Source organism: Euleptes europaea, chromosome 15 (assembly GCF_029931775.1).
Source record: "Euleptes europaea isolate rEulEur1 chromosome 15, rEulEur1.hap1, whole genome shotgun sequence".
Classification (NCBI taxonomy): Eukaryota; Metazoa; Chordata; class Lepidosauria; order Squamata; family Sphaerodactylidae; genus Euleptes; species Euleptes europaea.
Window position 1 is genome coordinate 54,436,873 of NC_079326.1, and position 23,998 is coordinate 54,460,870.

Consider the following 23,998-nt stretch of genomic DNA (forward strand, 5'->3'; position numbering starts at 1 on the left):
CACACTGGGTATCAGTAGGGGGAAAATAGGGTGTGTTAGTAAAAATAAGAGCACTTTTCTAACTGGCTTAATTCAGGTTGTGTCCGCCATGTTTCCACAGGTACAACTGTATCAGTTCTGAAACTGTTCAAGAATCTCCCTGTAAGAAAGCAGTTTTATTCAACAGATAAAAAATGCAAGGCAGAAATCAGAAAAATTCAAAATCTTCTGATGGCATATGGCATCGTAAAACCAGAACTGAGGTTAACGTTGACACATAATAAGGTAACTAATTATCCAGCCTTCCAAATTTCTTACATTACCTTTTATTCCAGATTTGCCAGCAATGTAAGGATTTCTGTGTATCTTTGAATTCTACATAGCTTCTCGTAAAAACATCTAGGAACAATTTATTGGTAGTTGAAATGAAGCCGGCAATTTAACTGCAGTGTCATGCTGTCCAAGTAAAAAATAGCGAGTACAGGTTAGACATTATTTGTTGCCTTGTTAAATAATGTTGCTATGCTACCTGTCCTTTTAAAAAATTCTATGGTGGTAGACCGGCAGTTGGCGTGACCCTTGGGAAATCCCTTTTCTCTTCCTCCTCTTTCCTTCCCAAATCAGTTTTATCGGTTGGCATGTGAGGAAGGAGGGTAGACAAGGGCACAGAAAGAGAAGCCAGGTCAATGTTACAGCCATGTACAGTATCATGCCATGGCACCAGAACAACTAAAGCAGGGGTATGAAACATAAGGCTGGATCCGGCACCTTGAGAGCTCTTATCCGGCCGGTAACCAGCCGAAGCAGCCACCACCACCCCTGCTCCAGATCTGGGCTGGCGAGGCATGGCCCTGCCCCACCAAGTGACATTTATGTCATATCCAGCCCTCGTAACAATTGAGTTTGACACCCCTGATCTTAAAGGGACCAGCAGACTGTGACCTCTTGACAACCCTAAAAACCACGCTGTCATGTTTGGTGTTGTATATCGCAAAAAAGAAAAGTCTGTTTCTGCATGCTGTTGAAATGTGCACTTTTAATGCATTGTACATTGAATGTACATGAAGCTGCCTTATACCGAATCAGACCATTGGTCTCTCAAGGTCCATATTGTGTACCCTGACCGGCAGTGGCTCTCCAGGGTCTCAGGCATTTGTATCATAAGAACATAAGAAAGGCCCTGCCGGATCAGACCAAGGCCCACCAAGTCCAGCAGCCTGTTCACACAGTGAACCAACCAGGGGCCTCTAGGAAGCCCACAAACGAGACGACTGCAGCAGCATTGTTCTACCTGTGTTCCACAGCACCTAATATAGTAGGCATGCTCCTCTGATCCTGGAGAGAATAGGTATGCATCATGATTAGTATCCATTTGGACTAGTAGCCATGGATAGCCCTCTCCTCCATGAACATGTCCACTCCCCTCTTAAAGCCTTCCAAGTATCACCTACTGCCTGATCCTTTTTAACTGGGGGTGCCAGGGATTGAACCTGGGACCTTCTGCCAGAGCAGTAACAAGGACAAAACAAATGAGGGACTTGCTTCGGGCGCACAAAGCTGAGGAGCTCAGAAGAGGTATACCGTGACTAAAATAAACTCATTGTTATTACTCTTGTTATTTATGTATTTACCTTTTTACCAAAATAACTACTGCAAATGTATAGGGGCTGCAATTTTATATTCTTGCCTTGGGTGCAGAATTAGCTAGCTGTGGCTGTACCTTCTTCACGTAAAGCAGTGGCTCTTCCGCCGAGCCACAGCCCCTGAAAATAGGAGTTTATCATGCAAAATATCAATTCGTAGCATCTCCGCGACGTCATTACTCCAGGCATGATGGGGGTGTTAAAGGTTATACTGATGCCTTTATGCAGCTGATTTTCACCCTGCTGTTTGCATACAAGGACACAGGATTGTGTCCACCTGCAAGACTATACGTGTGTGTATGTGTGTGTGTGTTCATCAGGTTAAAAGTTCTGGAGTTGTGTTTTTTTTCACTTGCTACTTACAACTAGACTGGTTCAGAAATGCTGGCCATGATTATTGTATCCCTTCCAATGTTATTTGTTCCGAGTAAGCTCTCTTTGGTTAAATGTAGTGGTTAAGAGTGGTGGACTCTAATCTGGAGAACCGGGTTTGATTCTCCACTCCTCCATATGAAGCCAGCTGGGTGACCTTGGGCTAATCACAGTTCTTTCCAAACTCTCTCAGTGTCTGTCGTGGGGAGAGGAAAAGAAGGAGATTGTAAGCTGATTTGATTCTCCTTAAATGGTAAAGAAAATTTGCATATAAAAACCAACTCTTCTTCTTCTTCTCCTCCGGATTGACGTTGCTGGGGGAGACGTCTAAAGAGGAAAGTAATTTATTGTGGGGGGGAGAATCGGTGCATACCTGTAGGTTGTAGCCGCTGACTTTTTATTTTTTAGTCTACTCCAGAATATCTCAAGACAAGAGTGATGATCAAGTTAAATTTATTACAATAAATGTTTCTGGGTTTTTTTTTAATACGCATATTTTTGTTAACAATTCTGTCTTTAAAAATTCCAAGATAATTGCTGGGATCCATCAGGAGATTTCTCCGTGCGCTGGAGTCCTTGCACGAGCGGAAGTGTGCAAAATAGATCATGCTGGCAGCTTGTAGCTCACTATTGAGAGTTTTAAGGATCCACTGTTAAACATTCTTTTTTTAAAATGTCATCAACTTTTCAACACAAGAGGTCACTCATTAGCTACAGCAGTGATGCGGACAACACAGATCAGCCAACCAAAATCCTGAGGCTATTTTGATTTAACCAATAACCAATTTTTTTTTTAATCTGGTGTTTCGTGCAGTTATTACCTGTCCGAACTGATATGAGAAAAAAATAAATTCGGGAGGGGGGTTAGTATGTAGGACTGTTTTGATTTGTTAGGCTTACTCCAGATCAGCACTGTGGTATTTCATTTCACTTTACTCTTTTGAGGTCTGGCCATTAAGATCGGGCCTCTTTATTTATCGAACATCTTTGGTGGAATAAGAATTTTGTCATGGGTGGGTTCTGGTTGCAGCTGATAGTAGTGAGGTCAAATTCCAGGCAGAAGAGATATAATTGTGAGGCTCTCATATGACGTGAAATAGCGATAGTAAATGTAGCTTTAAACACAATGACTTTCCCATAAGCTCAGAACTGTCAGCTGGTCTTTTTGAAAACAGGGGTCATTTATGCAGGGCTGTTTCCCTGCTGCCACCCCTGCCAACTGCTTCAGGGCTTCCTTTTGAAACAAAGATGGTGAGGGGTCTGGAGACCAAGTCCTATGAGGAAAGGTTGAAGGAGCTGGGTATGTTTAGCCTGAAGAAGAGAAGACTGAAAGGGGATATGATAACCATCTTCAAGTACTTGAAGGGCTGTCATATAGAGGAGGGTGCCGAGTTGTTTTCTGTTGCCCCAGAAGGTCGGACCAGAACCAACGGGTTGAAATTAAATCAAAAGAGTTTCCACCTAGACATTAGGAAGAATTTTCTAACAGAGCGGTTCCTCAGTGGAACAGGCTTCCTCGGGAGGTGGTAAGTGCTCCTTCCCTGGAGGTTTTGAAGCAGAGGGTAGATGGCCATCTGTCAGCAATGATTCTATGATTCATGCCTTGCGTTCCCCGCACGTTTCCACGTGTTTTGCCTGCATTTTCCAGATTCTGGCTAAAACAGCGTCTGGAAAAGATGGGCAAAGCACACGGAAATGCGCGGGGAGAGCAAGGCAACCTCTGGCAGTCGGGAAAGTCTTGCATAATCAAAAGGTAGCCCTGAAGCAGTTGGCGGGGTGGCCACAAGGAAAACAGTCCTGCATAAATGGCCAGAGAGGGACCAGAAAGAGAGGGTTTAGGGTACAGGTGAAGAGAAGCAGCGTAGAGGAATAATGCATAATGAAGATGGCCCAATGTGGTCAGATTACAATGAATCGTGACAGCAGAAGGGAATTTTTCGAGGACGGTTTCTGGTTGCTTTGTCCTTTCGCAAGCTCTCTGGTCACAGCGTCCCACTACCGACGATCCTCCAATCCCCAGGATTAGCATTTCAGGGAGCACATGAGTCTGTAGTGGGATGGGGGAGGTGGAAAAGATGCGCCCGAGCAGAATTCCACTGATGGCCTTTTGGATCCAAACATTAACAATCCCAGAAGGAAATAAAAAATCCACCAAAGAACCAATGCCTCACATTTATTTATTTAGATTTCCCCCCACCCCAACCCTACGGCCAAAAATGTTGAAATCGGAAAGTCTGCCTCTGACTATTTAATTGTACCCAAAGCAGGGCTGATTTTATTACCTCCTGAGCATTGGAGCATTTAGTAAGTAAATGGGGGTTGTGGATGTCTCTTTCCCCACCCTGTTTTGCTAATTTGTTTTCTGTCTTTTCCAACAATTTGCAGTCAGATGGTCTCTTGACGTTCTTGACAATTTCCCCACCCCCCATTGTCCTTCCAAATGAAACAGCAGTTTTGTTTCTTGATGGGTTAGCAATGCAATCTGTAGCTTTCCGAATAACCAATTTTACTTAATTCTTCCGTTAGTTTGTTCGCAAAGAAATAATGGAAACAGATTGAAATTTTCAGATTACCGAATAGGCAAGCCTGGGACATTTTGTTTCGGCTCGTAATATTTCATTTGTGTTGATAATAAATAATGGCTTGCTTGACACCTCAGCTCTTTGACGGACTACTCTATTTTGACAACTTGGATTAGCTTGTGCGTCTTCTTTTTATGAAGGTTTATCCTGCCAAGACATTCTTTGAATACTGATAATGTTGATGCTCCTGCCAGTATGGTTACGTTAGAAAGAGGTATTTTCCCTCTTTCGTCACCATGTTCCTTGAAAGCAAATGGAATAATGAGATGATCAAATGGGAGATAAGTTACTGGAGCATTTATTAAATTATTTAATGTTGACATTCTCAAGGGCAATGAAGGTTGGAACGTTCATTTCTAGCATTTTAAGGAACGTAGAAGAAGAAGAGTTGGTTTTTATATGCCGACTTTCTCTACCACTTAGGGAAGAATCAAATTGGCTTACAATCACCTTCCCTTCCCCTCCCCACAACAGACACCCTGTCAAGTAGGTTGGGCTGAGAGAGTACTAAGAGAGCTGTGACTTGCCCAAGGTCACCAAGCTGGCTTCATGTGTAGGAGTGGGGAAACCAACCCGGTTCTCCAGATTAGAGCCCACCATTCATGTGGAGAAGTAGGGATCTCCAGATGAGAGTTCACTGCTTTCCCCAAGTCCTTGAAACATTACAGCTAGAATAGATAGTTTCAGAGGGCAGCCATGTTGTTCTGCATTAAAGCAGTTAGATTTGAGTCCGGTAGCACCTTAGAGACTAAGAAGATTTTGGGGGACGTGAGCTCCCTTTGGGAGCTTTGACTCTTGAAAGAGTAGATCTGCACACACCAACTTGCTAGTGGTACCTGGCCCGAAGAGTGTCCGGCTGTCCTCAACCACAGCCGGGGCATTTTCGGCCCTGGCCCCGGCCTGGTGGAACTCTCTCCAGTGAGACCAGGACTGGAATGCCGATGGGGGCCACCGGCTACCATCAACCTACCTCGACTGTCAACACTGGAACTTAAGGCTGCGTAGTAGTCCAGGGTGGGGCAGTCATAACCAATAGGAAATATATTGTCGAAGGCTTTCACGGTCAGAGTTCATTGGTTCTCGTAGGTTATCCGGGCTGTGTAACCGTGGTCTTGGTATTTTCTTTCCTGACGTCAGGAAAGAAAATACCAAGACCACGGTTACACAGCCTGGATAACCTACGAGAACCAATAGGAAAGATGCTCCTCCCTGGACGTAGGTGGAGTCGTCAATCAGGGTCCCACTGAGAAGGGAACTTCACCGTAAGTGAACGCATTTTCCACTTATTTCAGCATTGGCCTCTGCAGCAATGCTTCAAGCAAGACACTGCATTGTGGCTTGGGTTCGGTTTCCGTATTCCGTTCTCCGACCCAGGCCCCGTAGTACTTCAGATCAGTTCTTTGAAGAGCAGAGGTTGGGAGTCGGGCCCATGGATTTAGAAGAAGCACTGTAGGTCCTTCATCTCTTCTAGCAAATAACAACCTCCTGGTGGTCGCCGGCCCAAAGAGCGCCCAGCTGGTCTCGACCAGGGCCAGGGCCTTCTCTGCCCTGGCCTCTGCCTGGTGGAATAGCCTTTCTAATGAGACCCAGGGCCCTGTGAGACCTTAGGGAATTCTGCAGGGCCTGCATGACAGCTATTTTGCCAAGTATATGGTTGAGGTCTGCTAAAGTTTTCACCATCAACACTGGCCTCCCAACCCCCCCCCCCCTTTTCTATTCATAGTACTGTTGTTTGAAGTATACGGAGGGGGCGCTGACTGATTATATCTGCTGCAGATTTTATTTGCAGTAAGTGCACCAAAAATGAGACAGATATTTAATAGTTTGATTTTATGGGGCTAATTTTATTCACGAATGTTTTAATATGAGGGGGATGATATTTTAAATATGTTGTGCGCCGCCCTAAGCATGGCTTTGCTGGGAAAAACTGGATATAAATTTAAATAAATAAATAGCTCCCTCATGCCTAGGGTGGCCATCCCCCAGGTGGGGGCTGGAGATCTCCCGGGATTACAACGGATCTCCAGACGACAGCAATCAGTTGCCCTGGAGAAAATGGCTGCTTTGGAGGATGGGACTCTATGGCATTATGCCCTACTGAGGTTCCTCTGCTCTCCAAACCCTGCCTTCCACAGCTTCCACTCCCTAAAACTCCAGGTATTTCCCAAGCGGGAGTTGGCAACCCTACTCACGCCCCATATTAATTTGAGCTGAATTTCTCGGAATTCCTTCCGGCATGGCACGGGTGCATGAAGAAAGCGAGCAAAGGTTTCCGAGGCGAGCGGGGGTACCAGCGTGGTGGAGTGGGTAAGAGCAATCGGTTGGAGACGTGGACTCTGATCTGGAGACCCAGGTTTGATTCCCCGTTCCTCCACATGAGCAGCAGACACTAATCTGGTGAACTGGATTTGTTTCCCCACTCCTACACGTGAAGCCAGCTGGGTGACCTTGGATTAGTCACAGTTCTCTTCTAACTCTCTCAGCCCCACCTACCTCACAGGGTGTCTGTTGTAGGGAAGGGAAGGTGATTGTAAGCTGGTTTGAGTCTTCCTTAAGTGGTGGAGAAAGTCAGCATATAAAAACCAACTCTTCTTCTCCTCCTCCTCCTCCTCCTCCTCCTCCTCCTCTTTCTTCTCCTTCTCCTCCTCCTCCTCCTTCTTCTTCCATCGAGCACATGGGAGTGGCCCCTTCCTTCCATTTTCAGCCATAGCTTCTGCCTTGCAATGGCTCTGCGTGGGTCCATGTGGAGGCAGTCGTCATGGAGAGAGCGTGTGTTGTGCGAGGGAGAATGTGCATACTCGTGTGAAAAAGGAGAGAGGCAGCTTGTTGAGTAGAACCAGAAAATTGCTTATTATCAGTATGTCAGAGAGAGATGGGCACCTGTTTGTGAGAAAACCACTCGTCTTACTTTAAATATTGAACAGCTGAGAGATGGTAACAGCTCCCCCCCTCCCTTACCAACAGGTTGAGCTTGAACCGCTGACCTAAAGGTGAAGTGGCCTATCTCCTATTACCGAGGGCTAGGTTCTCATCCATCACACTTTTTCAAATGACAGCTACAGCGTAGATGGCAGAAATGTTAGATCAGCTGCTCGTACACAGCCCGTTCTTCGTAATACCTGTTGAAGTGCTTGTCTTCGGTTCTCGACGTGGCAGATTCACACGGCGTAGGGGACGTGTAGATCAGGTTCCGCTCCACCACCGGCCCCATAGACCCAGAGAGGGCTCGAGAGCTCTGCGGAGGACTGGTTTGTTTACTGTTGGCTTTGCCCTGGGCCAGGGAGGAATTGCCGCCGCAGATTCTGATTCGCCTTTTATTACTTGTTGCTGCTTTTTCACAGGGTTCCAAGGGGGATGTTGGTGACAGGAGGAGGGGAGGGGTGGTGACTTAGTGGTAGAGCATCTGCTTGATCTGCAGAAGGTCCCAGGTTCAGTCCCTGGCATCTCCATTAAAGGGACTAGGCAAATAGGGGATGTGAAAGACCTCCACCTGAGACCCTGGAGAGCAGCTGCCGGTCTGAGTAGACAATACTGACTTGGATGGACTAAGGGTCGGGTTCAGTATAAGGCAGCTTCATGTGTGACAGCTAGATTCAAATCTGGTAGCACCTTCGAAACTGACGAGGTATTGAGGGCATGCGCTTTCAAGAGTCAAAGTTCCCTTCGAAAGGGTAACACTTGCAGTTAGAGATGCCATCTCCTCGTTGGGTGTGGGTGATCCCCCCAACCAACCTCCCTTTTTCCTGCCACTGGTCTGATTGGCAGCGGGAAAAAGTAAACTAAGGGCCATCGGGCCTATGGCATAATGTCACTTCCAGGAAAACCCGGAAGTGATGTCATATCTCTCTAGGAGTCATACTTCTTAGCGAGGACATATGTCAGCGCCGGGTGTTCCCCAGAAGTGACATCACGTTGTCATTGACGGCCACACCAGATGCCCCCCTCCCGGGTCTCCTGCTTGCAGAAGTCTATTGATAAAAACTATTCTGAAGCTAACCACTTTGTTTAAAACTGAGCACAGTACTGGTAATGTTTGAAAAGCAGTCCTTGTTCGCCAGTTCCCAGTACAGAGAATTTCTCATCCTTGGAAGCAACTCCTGATGATAGTATTATTTTTCATAAGGCATTAGCTTTCAGCACTCCGCATGGCCTCATCTGCGTATAACTTTTTAACAGAAGGTTCTAAAGTTAGAACCTTTACAGGGTGGCCCGTAAGCTGGATGCAACACCCCAACCCCAACCCCAACCTTCCTATTCTAGAAATCGGTGGTTTCGGGCACAAATAAAATATGTGCAGATTCCCCCCTCCCCGGAAAGCATCATGAGTTGGCGAGGTGTTCTATTTATTTATTTAATTTTATTTACTGCATTTATACCTCACCTTTCTCTCACGTGGGGACCCAAAGCGGCTTCCATCATTCTTTCTTCCCCCCTTTTTTATCCTCACGACAGCCCTGTGGGGTAGGTTATTCAGGTTGAGTATCCCTCATCTGGACCGCTTGGGACTAGAAGTGGTCCGTATTTTGGATCTTTCCGTGTTTTGGAATATTTGCATATACATAATGAGATATCTTGGGGATGGGACCCAAGTCTACACACAAAATGTGTTTATTTTTTATATATGTTTTTATACACTTTATGCACACAGCCTGAATGTAATTTTAAACAGTATTTTTGATAATTTTGTGTACATTGAACCATCAAAAAGCAAATTGGCGTCCTGCTGAGTGCCTATAAGTCATGCTTGCATGCCGGCTCAAAAAGTCTGGTTTTCTGGTTGTTCCAGATATTGGTTGTCTGGATAAGGGATCCTCAACCTGTATTGAGAGTGTGTGACTGGCCCAAGGTCCCCCAGTAAGCATCTATGGCAGAGTGGGGACTCGAACTTGTTGCTCCCAGATCCTAGTCCTACACTCTAACCACGATACCACACTGGCTGTCTTATAGTAACCATGTTTTCTAATGTAGGGCAAAGTTTTACACAGACAGGAATAACAAGTTGTTGACCAACTGAACTAGGAACAAAACACACAGAAGGTGTACTTGATGTATGTCGGTCTGCAGATGGGCTACTTGTTGAACCATTCTCTATGAGGGGTTCAGGTGGAGATGTGGAAATCGTCCTCCAAAGAGGAAGGAAATCCTGATTCTGCACTTGGACGCCCCATTATAGTAAATGAAGTAAAAAAGTTTATAGCACGGGTGTCAAATGTAAGGCCCGCGGGCCAGATCCAGCCCCTTGGGAGCTCTTATCTGGCCCGCGAGCCAGCCGGGACAGCCACACACACCCCACTCTCAGTCTGGGCTGGTGAGGCATGGCCCGGCTTGACCAAGTGGCATTTATGTCGTATCTGGCCCTCATAACAGTTGAGTTCGACATCCCTGGTTTCTAGTGAGAATGTATCTTGAGTGTATTATTTTAGGAGCTGTGAATATGACTGCAAAGGAAACTTTGCACGACTGAACACTGCATTCTCTTTGATGCTTCCAGGGACTAATTCTTCTACCCTCTCAGTCACATGCTACATTATCTTTAAGGTTGGTATTAACCTGAGATGATTTTTCCCCTACACAGGAAACAATGATTGGTCCTTGAGACATTCTCACTTCCTATTTCAAAACTGTTCAACTGATACTTAGCACATTAGTTGCATGTCCAAATTATGAGTGCTTAAAATGGGTTAAAATCCACTGGTGCATGTAAACAAAAACTAGAAGAATAGATATGTATATTAAACGTCTAATGGCTAAGTATGATTCCTTCTCCCACCTATGGTGTGGTCTTATTTGTTTAAACATTTTTAAAACACACACACCCGCTCATCCATAACGGGGAATGAAAGCAGCTAACAAAACGAAACCCAGATTAAAAATGAAGTTTAAATAAAAACATCCAACCCGACACACACACACACACACACACTCACACACACACACACACACACTCTGCAATCATCAGCAGGTGGTGAACTACAAAGCCATCCCGGATATAAATCGTAACACATTTAAATTGTGTTTATAAATAATAGCTAACATGCTGTTTTGTATACAGTTGTGTTCTTAAAACATGGAAGAGAGATTTATTAGAAAGTAATCTTTAGAGTGGCATCGTAATGCTTATAAAATGCTCAGCAAATTCCATCCACAGTTCTGGCTCTATGCTGTTCTTTGTATTACTGTTGAATGGTTCTTCCTTTAGAAAAGCATCAAGTACTTTTGAGTTTTGGAGGGGTTTACATACAGATTTTAAAGATTTTGTGGGGAGGGGTGTTTGCAGTGTTTGGATCTGCTTAAAGATCTAGTTGTGGCATAGTAAGGATCTCGGACACAGATGTTCTGGGTAGTGTAGTGTCTCTTTTGATGCTTTGTAAAAAGACACACATCCCGATCTCTCTTCAGTCCTAATATTGGATTTATGGTAGGTTTTTTTAATCCAGCAAGAGAAAAATGCACTGCCTGTAAAAATATGCCCTGACCTGGATGGTTCAGCCTAGCATGATCTCGTCAGATCTCAGAAGCAAAGCAGGGCCGGCCCTGGTTAGTATTTGGATGGGAGACCTCCAGGGAACACCAGAGTCATGACATAGAGAAGAAGAAAAGAAGAGGAGGAGGAGGAATTGGTTTTTATATGCCGACCTTCTCTACCACTTAAGGGAGACTCAAACCGGCTTACAATCACCTTCCCCTCCCCACAATAGACACCCTGTGAGGTAGGTGGGACTGAAAGAGCTCTAACAGAGCTGTGACTAGCCCAAGGTCACCCAGCTGGCTTCCTGTGGAGGAGTGGGAAACAAATCCTGTTCACCAGATTAGCCTCCGCCGCTCATGTGGAGGAGGGGGGAATCAAACCCAGTTCTCCAGATCAGAGTCCACCACTCCAAACCACTGCTCTTAACCACTACACCATGCAGACAATGGCACACCACCTCTGAATGTCTCTTGCCTACGGGGTCACCATAAGTCAACTGTGTCTTGACAGCACAAAATAAAATAAAAACATAGTTTGGGGATTCACTTTTATGTTGCTTTAAAATAAAACAAAATAAGCAAAGATGTGTGTTTAAGGCTGACATTGTTAATATGCTCTTAACTCATTTCAAAGAACAATATTTTTTTTAATTGCTAAAGTTTTCTATAGGTCTGTTCGTTTTTTTAAACAATGCTTGCTCATTTGCAAGGCCTTGCCGTAATGAATACTTGTGTGGGGTTGAAGCATCTTTCTCCCAATGGGAGTCCAAGGAAAGGGAAGGATTTGAACCGGATTTGCGTGTTTCGTTACTCTAGGACAGTCCTAGACGGGCTCTCCCAGAGCAAGTTCATAACTGAGCAAAATGGACATGAATCTTTCTTAGCTTTTCAGTTCTCGTCCGATCTTCAATGGAACGGAGAGGAGGCAAAGATATTTTTGGTCGGCTGTGTCTAAACCTAAGATGGTCTGTATGTAAGAATATATTTTGATACCGCCCTTCTGCAGCGTCATCATACTGGCGAGAGTCAGATTCACAGGACCCGGGTTTATGTGACCTAGAAAAAACATGGGGGTATGTGAGGGTGTATTTATATTTCAGAATATAATCAAGGTTATAAATCAAGCATTACAGGAAGCCTGTTAGGACATCTTGTCATTTCTGCAAGTAAAGATGTGAAATAGCTGGGCGGTTTCTAAGCATATTTGAATTAAAGGTTACCCTGAGAACCCTGAAAGGTCTTTTTCCTCCTCTACCAGTCCCAATTCACCAGATAGTAAAAAAAAATTGCCTCCTGTGATGGTCCGTATCTGCTTTTACAAAGTTTGCGTTTAGTAAGTTCTCATGTTCCAGAGCTCTCTTAAGGCTGTTTTACTGAAGCGATCTTTTAACAGTTATGTATATCACCCATTCAGCAGGTCAGGCAGTGTAATAACATCCTTGCATTAATCAGCAACTCAGATTTATATCTGTGGCATCACACCAAAAGAGGCTAAAATAAGCACCCTCGATGTTTATATCAGTTGTATCAGAAGCGTCGAGTCCAGAGATAACGGCTGGATTTAAACTGGAGCTTTTTCACTGGATCTGGTGGTCCATCCTTATCCATGACGTGACCTTTTTTATGCCATAATAAAGTTTGGATTTCAGCTGATGAGACTTGTTTGCTTACCTTAGGAGAAAAGATTGGCTTTTTGCAAGATTACAGGATTTACAGCCCATTCCTGAGACCTGCAGCAGCCGGGGATGGAGTAGCCGTGGCAACTCCGCGGCGCCTCCAAAGAGGTTTCGCCGCTGCAGAGGGGGGGAAAAGGGGGCTATTTTAAAATAAAAAGGAAAAGGGGGGAAGCCCCATTGAAAACAGCGATGCTGCATTAAGAAAAAAGGGGCGTAGCACCGGCGTTTCCTGGGCTGAAAGGGGTTAGGAAGCTGCCTAACGGCAGGTCCGCCCCCCAGAACACCCCGAGAACGCCTCCTGGGTCGCTGGCATGAGGACTCGTGCCAAGTGGGCGCGGATGGGAGGCCGAGCCAGCATCCGAGGGCTGTGCTGCCACCACAGTCCAGGGTGGCCGGCGTAAGTGCCCCTACGCTGGCTTCCGTGCTATTTTAGATGGCACGGACGCCAGCGTAGGGGTCACGCCTCCTCCTAAGCCCATTCGGCCCTGAACCTCAGGAATGGGTTGCCACAGTGCAATCCTAAGGAGAGTTACCCCAGTCTAAACCCATGCATATATCTCTCTGACCCACCAGAACTTATCAAAATACTGGAGAATGACATAGAACGTTCTTTGAAAATGTAATATTCAAAGTTATCTGGGAATACCCCAACATGACACAAAGAGCAATACCACTCCAGACTTACTTGAAACAGAATAAACCCTAAGAATTAGATCTCAAGCCCAAACTTAGAACGGCTTACCAAATAATAATCACAGTTATAATTAGTAAATCCCATTTCGCAATCACTGTTGGTATCTTTTCCAAGAGTTCTCAGTCTGGGATAATTTTCGAGTAATATCCTGCGTACAACAGAAGAACAGAAGAAGAGTCCTGCTGGATCAGACCTGTGGTTCATCTGTTCCAGCATCCTGTCTCACACAGTGGCCAAGCAGTTTCTCTGGAGCAGTGGTTCCCAACCTTTTTTTGACCAGGGACCACTAGGACTTTTTTGTTCGGTGCAGGGACCCCAAGGTTCAAAATAAAAATTCCGAGAATTTGAAAATAAACTTTAATCATAACTGTTAGTTAAACATTAAACTTGGAATAATATTTGAATGTATATTTTTATAATAGAGAACTTTTAATTGAAAATATTAATTTATTATGGGTTTATAACTTTGTTTCGCGGACCTTAATTTAGTTCTCGCGGACCCCTGGGGGTCCATGGACCCCTGGTTGGGAACCAGTGCTCTGGAGGTTCAACAACTGGGCACAGAGGCCGAGGCCTTCCCCTAATGTTGCCTCCTTCCTCTGAGATTCAGAGGTTTACTGCCTCGGAACATGGAGGTTCCCTTTAGTCACCATGACTAGTACCCATGAATCTGCCTGATCCCCTTTTAACAGAGATCTGGATTACTGTATGCTACACTGCATACTCACAAGAAATAACGAGTTCCTATGGTGTCCAGGAACAAAATGTTCAATCCATTGTACAAACATGCTGCTGATTGTGGCCACATTAGCAAATAAATCTGAAACTTGGCAAATAAATACCTGAAACTTGCTTCGGTGCTATGTATTGTCTGTGTTCTGTTGTTGCAGGTGGTCATCTGGCAAAAGAACAAGGTATCTGATCACAAAATGGCTTTCATGGCGGTAGTAGGACCTGCAGTTATGGGCAGCCTGGTGCCTTTTCAACACCGCTGTGAAAACCCTGCGGTAAGTTGTGTGTGGAGCGCTCTCTCTGCCCCTCCCCGTTATTTCACCAATAATACAAATTTCAGAGTTCTCTGATTCTGATCCTCCTTTGACTCTCCTGTGAGGGTTTACTAATGATGTGATCTGACGCCTCTAGATTTGCTAGTGTTTAATGGCGGGTTTTTTTACTAGAGATTTTACTAGTAATTTGTTATGCGTTATGCTACTGTTATTTTAAGGAGCCCCGTGGCGCAGAGTGGTAAGCTGCAGTACTGCAGTCCAAGCTCTGCTCAACGACCTGAGTTCGATCCCTACGGAAGTCGGTTTCAGGTAGCCATCACAAGGTCGACTCAGCCTTCCATCCTTCCGAGGTCGGTCAAATGAGTACCCAGTAAAGGGGTAAAGGGAAGATGACTGGGGAAGACACTGGCAAACCACCCCGTAAACAAAGTCTGCTTAGTAAACAGCGGGATGTCACCCATGGGTCAGGAATGACCCAGTGCTTGCACAGGGGACCTTTACCTTTTACCTACTATTATTTTAATTTTACTTTTGTATTAAGATTATTATTATATCGGACATAAGCTCCGAGCTCAACCTTGGTCAGGGGGGAGCGGGATAGAAATTTTGTTAATAATAATAATAATAATAGTGACATTAAAATGAATATTGCTCTTAATAGTGAGGTTGCTAATAAAATTTAACTTATTATTCCCCTACCACTGCTCGTGATTGATAAGCTTTAATGAGTGGTATGTATTTTATATGCTATGCTCCATAGCTCATAGGGGTGCGTTAACCAGGGCTTTGATACATAGTTCAGGTTAATTTGAGAGAGAGGTGCTAGGGCCTTTGTATGTGAACAGTGTTAGAACCTGGGTTTTCCATTATACTGGAAAACCCAAGTGGAAGTCCAGATTTAGCCCTGTTCTAAACCTCATAGCTGCACTGGCTGTTATAGAGTGATTTTATTGCAGGAAGAGTGATGTCGAGATGTGTTAAAATTATAAATAAAACCCACAATAATTTTTTTATTTATAGTTTGATTGATCTGCTCATGAATCAAGTTATGAACATGAATGGTTTTAATGAAAATTTGTGGTGGTGTTTTTCCCCCCTTTTACAATTCTAGGTATCTCTCAGTGGCTTCCTTCCAAAGCCTAATTCAGACGCTTCTTTGACAAGCCATTCAAGTTCAGAAAGGAGCTTTATCTTCGTAAACAACAGACCAGTTTATCAGAAGGACATTCTCAAGGTATTGCTGTCTCAACTCTTTTTAGTATAGTGGCTTATAAAGGATTAACTGGGTCTCTTTGGTTCCTGGCCATCATTTTAGCTCTCAGAGGCATGATAAAATTAAGAGAGGCACAGTATAAAATAATTGCATATTTTTGATGACAGTTTGGGTTTGGTTTTGCTTTTTAAAACAGATTTATTAAGGGTTGAGGCTGTCTCTCCACAGTAGAGCCTCTGCTTTGCATCAGAAAGTCCCAGGTTCAATTCCCAGCATCTCCAGTTAAAAAGGAGAAGGTGGACAGGTGATGTGAAAGACCTCAGCCTGAGACCCTGGTCAGCTGCCGCCAGTCAGGGTAGAAAAGATTGACCTTGATCGATCAATGATTGCATTCAGTATGAGAAAGCTTCATGTGTTTGTAATGTAGAGGGCAGATGAGTGTCAAAAAAGGGATAGAGGCAGCAGAAGTTAGCCCCCTCAAGCTCCTCAAATCCTAGAGCAGGGGTGTCAGACATAAGGCCCGAGAGCCGGATCCTGCCCCTTGAGAGCTCTTATCTGGACCATGAGCCAGCCGAGGAAGCCACCCACCCCCCACTCTCAATCTGGGCTGGCAAGGCATGGCCCGACCAAGTGACATTTATGTCCTATCCGGCCCTCGTAACAATTGAGTTTGACACCCCTGTCCTAGAGAGTGCTGGAAGGGGAGATGTTGAGGGGGGAGTTCCAAATGGCTACCTGTGGGCCCCCTGCTCACCTGTTTTTAACAATGCAAGGGTTTCAATCCCTTGTGAAGAAATGTAGCATTACAGTAGCATCGAAGAAGAAGAGTTAGTTTTTATATGCCGACTTTCTCTACCACTTAAGGAAGAATCAAACCGGCTTACAATCACCTTCACCTCAACAGGCACCCTGTGAGGTAGGTGGGGCTGAGAGCTGTGACTTGTCCAAGATCACCCAGCTGGCTTCGTGTGTAGGAGTGGGGAAACCAATCCAGTCCCCCAGATGAGCCTCCGCTGCTCATGTGGAGGAGTGGGGAATCAAACCCGGTTCTCCAGATCACACTCCACAGTTCCAAACCACCGCTCTTAACCACTACACCACGCTGGCTCTCTGTCCAGTTTTTTGTTATAAAAATCTCACAGCTTTTTAGATCACAGAATGCTGACATGTTCCTGTCAGGAGGACAGTTTTGCCGTAAGAAACGTTGGAATCGTTTTTTGTTGCGTACGTGCCGTTATATCACAGACCTGGAAACATACGATGTTACTCTTGTGCTGCATTTATTCCATGCTTGAGAGTATCTTTTAAAGCATCCTCTTTTTTTTGTTTCTTTTTAGCTGGTTCAGCATTACTGTAACCTGAAGTCTTCTAATCATTCATACCCCATTTTCTTTATGAATGTTACTATTTCTCCATCTGCCGTGGACGTCAATTTAACACCAGATAAATCTCAAGTATTGCTGCATGATAAGGTAATGTGTGTAGACCAGGGCCCCCCAACCTTTTCCAGCCTTTGGGCACCTTTGGTATTCTTAATGGCCACCGTGGGAGGTGGCGCCAACCACACACACAGAGGAAGCCCAAGTGCAGGGGACCAGAGGAGTCAATTTTTAAAATACACCAGGAAAGAGAAGTCAGAGAGATAATAAAAGAAACACTTGAGTGGAACATTATTGAGTGGAACATTGAGTAGCACATTATCTTGATACTTAGCAGGACAATGATTAGCACATTACCTGTGATACTTCTTGCAGGACAATGATTCAGCTCAAACCCAACCCCCTTCTGACTATATATATTACTCTTCCTACACACTTGACACTGAGAGACACTGTCCTTCAGTGTTACTCCTCTGAAGATGCCTGCCACAGCTGCTGGCGAATCGTCAGGAAAGAAAATACCAAGACCACGGTCACACAGCCCGGATAACCTACAAGAACCACTTGAGTGGAAGCTGTTGCTGAAATGTTATCTTAATCTCCACAGCCCCCCCAGATCTCCAGAGGCCTTGCTGGGCAAAAGCCCTACCTGGCCCCACCCACTTTCTAAAATACTTAGTGTGCACCAAGAAAGTTGTTGGTGGAGCACTGATGTAGACATTATAAGTTTGTACAGTGGTTGCGCAGCTTAATGTGTGGGAGGTCATTAATTCATAGGGTCAGAAGCGACTCAACAGCACATAAAACACACAGAGTGGAGGAATGCATATTTTACCATAATGAGGGTAATGAAAGTTACTGATTTTGAAAAATATCAGTTCCTGCTTGCTGTCGCTTTGACGTGGCTAAGGTTTTAACGTTAGCAGAATCAGGCCTGTTTCCTTCGGCTTTCGAGTCGACTCAATGATGGCTGTAACGAACACAGGCTAGCACTTCATCACACAACTTCTGGCTTTTCTTTTCAGGAGTCCATTTGCCTTGTTATCGAAGATATTTTAACGGCGCTCTATGAGCCTCGAACCGGGGCCGCTTCTTGTGAAACCGATGTAACAGATACGGCCTCGGTAGACATCTTTACTAATGAAACAGAACAAACAGATGTGACTGTTAATGAGCTTGAATCCTGCGGAAGGCCGGCTCTGCAAGCACGTACCGCATTGTTTTCGCTTAGTAATGATGTGCGAAATGGGGAAACCGGAAAAAACACAGAGGTCTGTTTGATTAATCAAACGTCGTATAATGATTCTCCTCCTAACCTCCTCACCAAAAAAGAAATATCTGGCAGTAAGACAGCTGGCTATGATGGATTTCAGGAACATTCACTAAATAATTTACCATGTGAGGACCAACAGAGCAGGTATAAGACCCTGAACACATATGGGGATATTTTAAAGGACGCTCGTCCTGAAAATGGCACGGGGGGTGATTTGAGAAGTGACAAGATCCAAGAAGTAGACGAGATGGAAAGGCCGAGGATCCCAAAGGATTCCTCTGAAGTCTCTGCTGATAAATGGAGCCTGGGGCAGGCGTTTGTGAATTCCCGAGGAGAGAATCTGGAACCTGTTCGGGTTTTAATCCCAGGAACAGAAGAAGCAAGAATGCAGAAGGAAAATGATGGTAACAGTCAACTCAGTTTTCAACAGGAAAAGAACAACCCGAGTATTAAAAAAACAAATGTGGTAAATGATAAAGTAGGACAGATTACAGCCTATGATTTAATTAAAAGCCAGATAGTAAGGAAACCTGTGTCGGCATTTGGCCTTTTTGCTCAAGACAATCGTTCCAGATTGTTGACAGAAAACCCCAAAGCAAGCGCAGAAGAACTGAGGCTGAAAATGGAAGAAATGTGGGAAGCACTAAATGAAGAAGAAAAAAAGAAGTAAGTTTGCAGACTTCACATCTGTCCGCTTTGACTGGACAGTAGTTTCCATCTGTGGTGATTCACTGTGTTCAAAAATAAGTTGTTTCCCAATTAATTTCAAAAACAGAATGGAAAATTCTTTGGCTTGACAGCTGCAGTATGTTGCAGAGATATTTTGCTTCTAATTATCGACTGTTTGCTGATTTATAAAGCCTAAGATTCATATTTTCCTCTGTTTTTCTGATTAAATGGTTTTGTCATCTGCATTAAACAGATTTAACACACTTCCAGTACACAAATTCATGTTTTCTTGGCAATTTGCACTTAATTCATACTTCATTTTTTAAAAAATATAATTAATACTTTCCAGAGAGGCAGTCCCTTATGGGAATTCAAGCAACCATACACAGTGTAAAATACGTCTTATGTAGTTTTATAACAAACAGGTACAAACATTTTATCTGGATTACATCCAGAAAGCAGCTTGAAGTAGGCATAGCAGCAATTAGCCAGAAGTTTGCAAAGTTTCTTGAGCAAAGAGAAGAGAATCTTTTACCTCCAAATCCTTAGCATTCACTGTCGAGGCAGTTGTGTGGAGCAACAGGGGTACAAAGAGAAACGGGGGGGGGGACCCTCCAACCAACATCCAGATCAAAATATATCCCCTAAAATTTGAGGAGCAAAGATGTAACTAAGAACCAAATGTTTGTCAGAACAAATGAAATCTGAACAAAATAAATATCCTTTTATCAATGAACTAACCATTCATAACCTATGGAACATTCCTGTTTTTAACCATACAGGGCCAAACATGTCAACTGTATTGTCTTTGTCACTGATCCCTTTAAGAAAATTTCATGAATACAACCAGATCTTTATGGAAAATATGTAAAAACCCATAAACACAAAGCATTGGGATTTTTCATGTCCTGTTTGATGTGGCTTAATGAAGCTGTTTTCTAGTAATAAGCAGGGTTTTAAGAGATTTTTTAGGCTTGTGATACACATGTGAGATTCCTGTGAATCTGAAGACTTTTACCAGTAACCTAATTGAATTACTAGTAAATGGAAATTGCAAACAAGTCTTTGCCAAGAGATTTTACCCACCAATACTCAATAGAATGATTACATTATGTTTTTGGGGGAAAGCTTGTAAAGAATGACTGGCTAGCCAATAAGATATTGACAGTTCATGTGCAGTTTTAACATTTTAATTCTTTATCCACATTTTCCATAAAGAGTTGTGTTTATGAATTTTTCTTTAAGGGGCTGCTGACAAAATACATTTGGTCTTGCATGGTTGATAAGAAAAGTGTTCCTTATGTTATGAACTGGAAAAGACAATCATGCTAGGAAAGGTTGAAGGCCACAGGAAAAGAGGAAGACGCAACAAGAGATGGATTGGCTCTATAAAGGAAGCCACGGCCCTCTGTTTGCAAGACCTGAGCAAGGCTGTTAAAGATAGAACGCTTTGGAGGTCATTGATTCATAGGGTCGCCACGAGTCGGAAGCGACTTGACGGCACTTAACACGCACACATGTTAAGGACATTTTGTTCATTAATAAAAGGATATTTTATTTGTTCTGAAGAACAGGTTTGATTTTTATTTAGATCTTTGCTCCTCAACTTTCTTCTGTTTATTTTGGACCAACAAGGGGCCAACATAGACTGCGTATTCTTACTCTTCTGAATAGCTGGGGGTTAGAATTATTCGAAGTATAGCACTCTGAAATTTATACTAAAGTATCAATCTGGGTCTTTGGGTTGTGATGGACGGAAAGCGCCATCAAATTGCAGTTGACTTACGGTGACCCCATGGGGTTTTCAAGGCAAGAGAGGAACAGAGGTGGCTTAGCATTAACTGCCTCTGTGTAGCAACCCTGGACTTCCTTGGTGGTCTCCCATCCAAACACTAACCAGGGCCAACCCTACTTAGCTTCCGAAAGCTAACAAGATCTGGCTAGCCTAGGCCATCCAGGTCAGGGTTTGGGTTGTAGTTATGGCTAAAGATTTAATGTTTTCATTACCGCAAAGAATAAGAATACATCTAAGTATATTGTCGAAGGCTTTCACGGTCAGAGTTCATTGGTTCTTGTGGGTTATACCAAGACCACGGTCACACAGCCCGGATAACCTACAAGAACCAACATCTAAGTATCTAGATCAGGGGTGTCAAACATACAGCCTGTGGGCCAGATGCGGCCCCACGAGAGCTCCTATCCGACCCATGAGCCAGCTGAGGCAGCCACCCCCACTCTTGATCTGGGCTGGTGAGGCATGGCCCTGCCCAACCAAGTGACATTTATGTCATATCCGGCCCTCATAACAATTGAATTTGACACCCCTGATCTAGATGGACTTAATTTCAAACCAAATGAAAAGCACAAGTCCACAATGAGTGATCAATAACAAGTAGTATCTAACTCTTTTCATCAGTTGCATAAGTGATATTTTGCTACATGTTTTGAAGTCAGTGGAACGTTGCTACTAGTTTAGGTGGAAGCCGAACTACTACCAAAATTGTTGACAGGAACTGACAGAGAGCTTAGATTACTTCCTTTAAAAAAAAATGGCTATTTCTTCAGATGGATACAGTGGTTCCTTGGAATACCTGCCACCAAATAGTTGCATCAGCTTATTTTGCAAATATAAAAATAGAGGTGTTTAGCCTAAAACTAGGATGCGTTATTCTAGTTGTGTGAACCAGTCGTTATGGGCAGGAGTTACCCATCTGTGGGATTTCTTCTGAGTAAACATCTTCAGGAGAGGGTTGTTAGTAGACACATACTGCTTCATCCTAGTTTGGGTATACCGGTCTTTATAGGCAGGAGTTTACCCATCTGTGGGATCTCTTCTGAGTAAACATCTTCAGGAGAGGGTTGTTAGTAGACACATACAAACACCTCAACTCTGGCTGTTTATTCAGAAGGTGTGTTTAGAACTGCAGCTTTAGTTTAATGCCTTTTTTTCTAGGAATGGCCTGCATAGAAACGTCATGTCAGAGGGAAGTCTATCCTGCTTTTGAAATTTATCTAGTTAAACCGCTGCAGTGACTTCACTCGCTTGGGTTAAATACTCCCTAGATCTCAGAAATTTACCAAGGATATGTTGTTTTGGTTTTTTTCTGCTGACCTCAAACTGCTTTCTGGATAAATTAATCCAGAAAGGAAACAACTGATTATATTTTTTGTCAGTTCCCTGGCCCATGGTGGCGACTCTGTTGGGTCCAGAGACCAATTTCTCAAAGCAGTGGGAGCCCATGAATAACGTCACCTGGCGTGCACATTTATATACGTGAGCATTTCCAGGAGAACAGTCAGGGTGACCCACGGAAGCAGTCTGAATCTCCTCTAAATCATCGTCCGTCAGGAGATTAATCAGGCCTTCCTGTAATCTGGATGCTACTTCTGTAAAGCTACTTCAACGCGCAGGATATTTTTCCTTCAAAGGGGCATGGCCATTTTCCATGACCTGGATGACATTTTTTTTAATGAGCCTGTGTTTAATGAGCCAGCGTGGTGTAGTGGTTAAGAGCGGTGGTTTGGAGCGGTGGACTCTAATCTGGAGAACCGGGTTCGATTCCCCACTCCTCCGCATGAGCGGCGGACGCTAATCTGGGGAACTGGATTGGTTTCTCCACTCCTACACACGAAGCCAGCTGGGTGACCTTGGGCAAGTCCCGTTCTCTCAGCCCCACCTACCTCACAGGGTGTCTGTTGTGAGGAAGGGAAGGGAAGGTGATTGTAAACCAGATTGAGTCTCCCTTAAGTGGTAGAGAAAGTCGGCATATAAAAACCAACTCTTCTTTTTTGGGAGTGACCCACTGCTGATCCCAGAGAAACGCTTCAAATAAATGTTAGTCAAAAAACAGGACCTTTGGTTGCCCATAATTTCTACCATCCATGCAAATAGAAAAGGAAAAAGGGTTGTTTTTTATACCCCACTTTTCTCTACCGTAAGGAGTCTCAAAGCTGCTTAAAATTGCCTTCCTCCCCAAAACAAGCATTTTGTGAGGTAGGTGGGGCTGAAAGTGTTCTGAGAGAACTGTGACTACTAGGCGAAGGTCACCCAGCTGGCTTCATGCAGAGGAGTAAGGAATCGAACCTGGTTCTCCAGATTAGAGTCCACCACTCGTACCACTACACCACGCTGGCTCTCATAATAACAGAAGGTGACTAATCAAACTGCTAATAGTAAATAACTAGAATAGTCAAAAGTAGCCTGAACAGCCCTGACTAACCCGATCTTATCTAAGCTTGGAAGTTAAGCAGGGTCTGCTTGGATGGGAGACTACCAAGAAAGACGGGTTGCTGTGCAGATGCAACCCATGGAAAACCACCTCTGCCAGTGTGGTGTAGTGGATAATAGTGGTGGTTTGGAGTGGTGGATTCTGATCTGGAGTACCGGGTTTGATTCCCCACTCCTCCACATGAGCGGTGGAGGCTAATCTGGTGAACCAGGTTGGTTTCCCCACTCCACATGAAGCCAGCTTGGTGACCTTAGGCCAGTCACACTCTCTCAGCCCCACCTACCTCACAGGGTGTCTGTTGTGGGAAGGGAAGGTGATTGTAAGCCGATTTGAGTCTCCCTTAAGTGGTAGAGAAAGTCAGCATATAAAAATGAACTCTTCTTCTTACCTCTTGTCTGGAAAGCCCCATGGTCCTTGGATTGCTATGAGCATGTTGCGACTTGACGTTACTGTTAGAATGGTCAAAACTAAGTATTTCTATTGTCTTGAACTTGCTATTAAAATGTAAGGGACAAGACAAGCATATCAAAATACAGAGGGAAAGGAAACAGAGAGAAAACACATGGGGAATGGCCGTGGCTCAGTGGCAGAGCATCTGCTTGGCATGCAGAAGGCCCAAGGTTCAATCCCTGACATCCCCCAACTAAAAGGACCAAACCATAGGTGATGTGAAAGACCTCTGCCTGAGACCCTGAAGAGCCACTGCCAGTCTGAGTAGACAGTACTGACCTTGATGGACCAAGGGTCTGATTCAGTATAAGGTAGCATCATGTGTTCACTTCTTTCCCTTTTAAATAATGTTTTCTGTTTGAAA

At 44.2% G+C, this 23,998-nt stretch overlaps 1 protein-coding gene across 1 annotated transcript in view; it reads left to right on the forward strand.

Moving 5' to 3' along the window:
- PMS1 (PMS1 homolog 1, mismatch repair system component) overlaps positions 1-23,998 on the forward strand; it is a 33,354-nt gene that overhangs the window by 8,464 nt on the left and 892 nt on the right. The window contains exons 4-8 of the mRNA XM_056861642.1: positions 101-264; positions 14,305-14,421; positions 15,533-15,655; positions 16,972-17,106; positions 18,039-18,952. Of these exons, the coding sequence (XP_056717620.1) occupies positions 101-264; positions 14,305-14,421; positions 15,533-15,655; positions 16,972-17,106; positions 18,039-18,952 (1,453 nt within the window). The remainder of the gene's footprint in view (positions 1-100; positions 265-14,304; positions 14,422-15,532; positions 15,656-16,971; positions 17,107-18,038; positions 18,953-23,998) is intronic.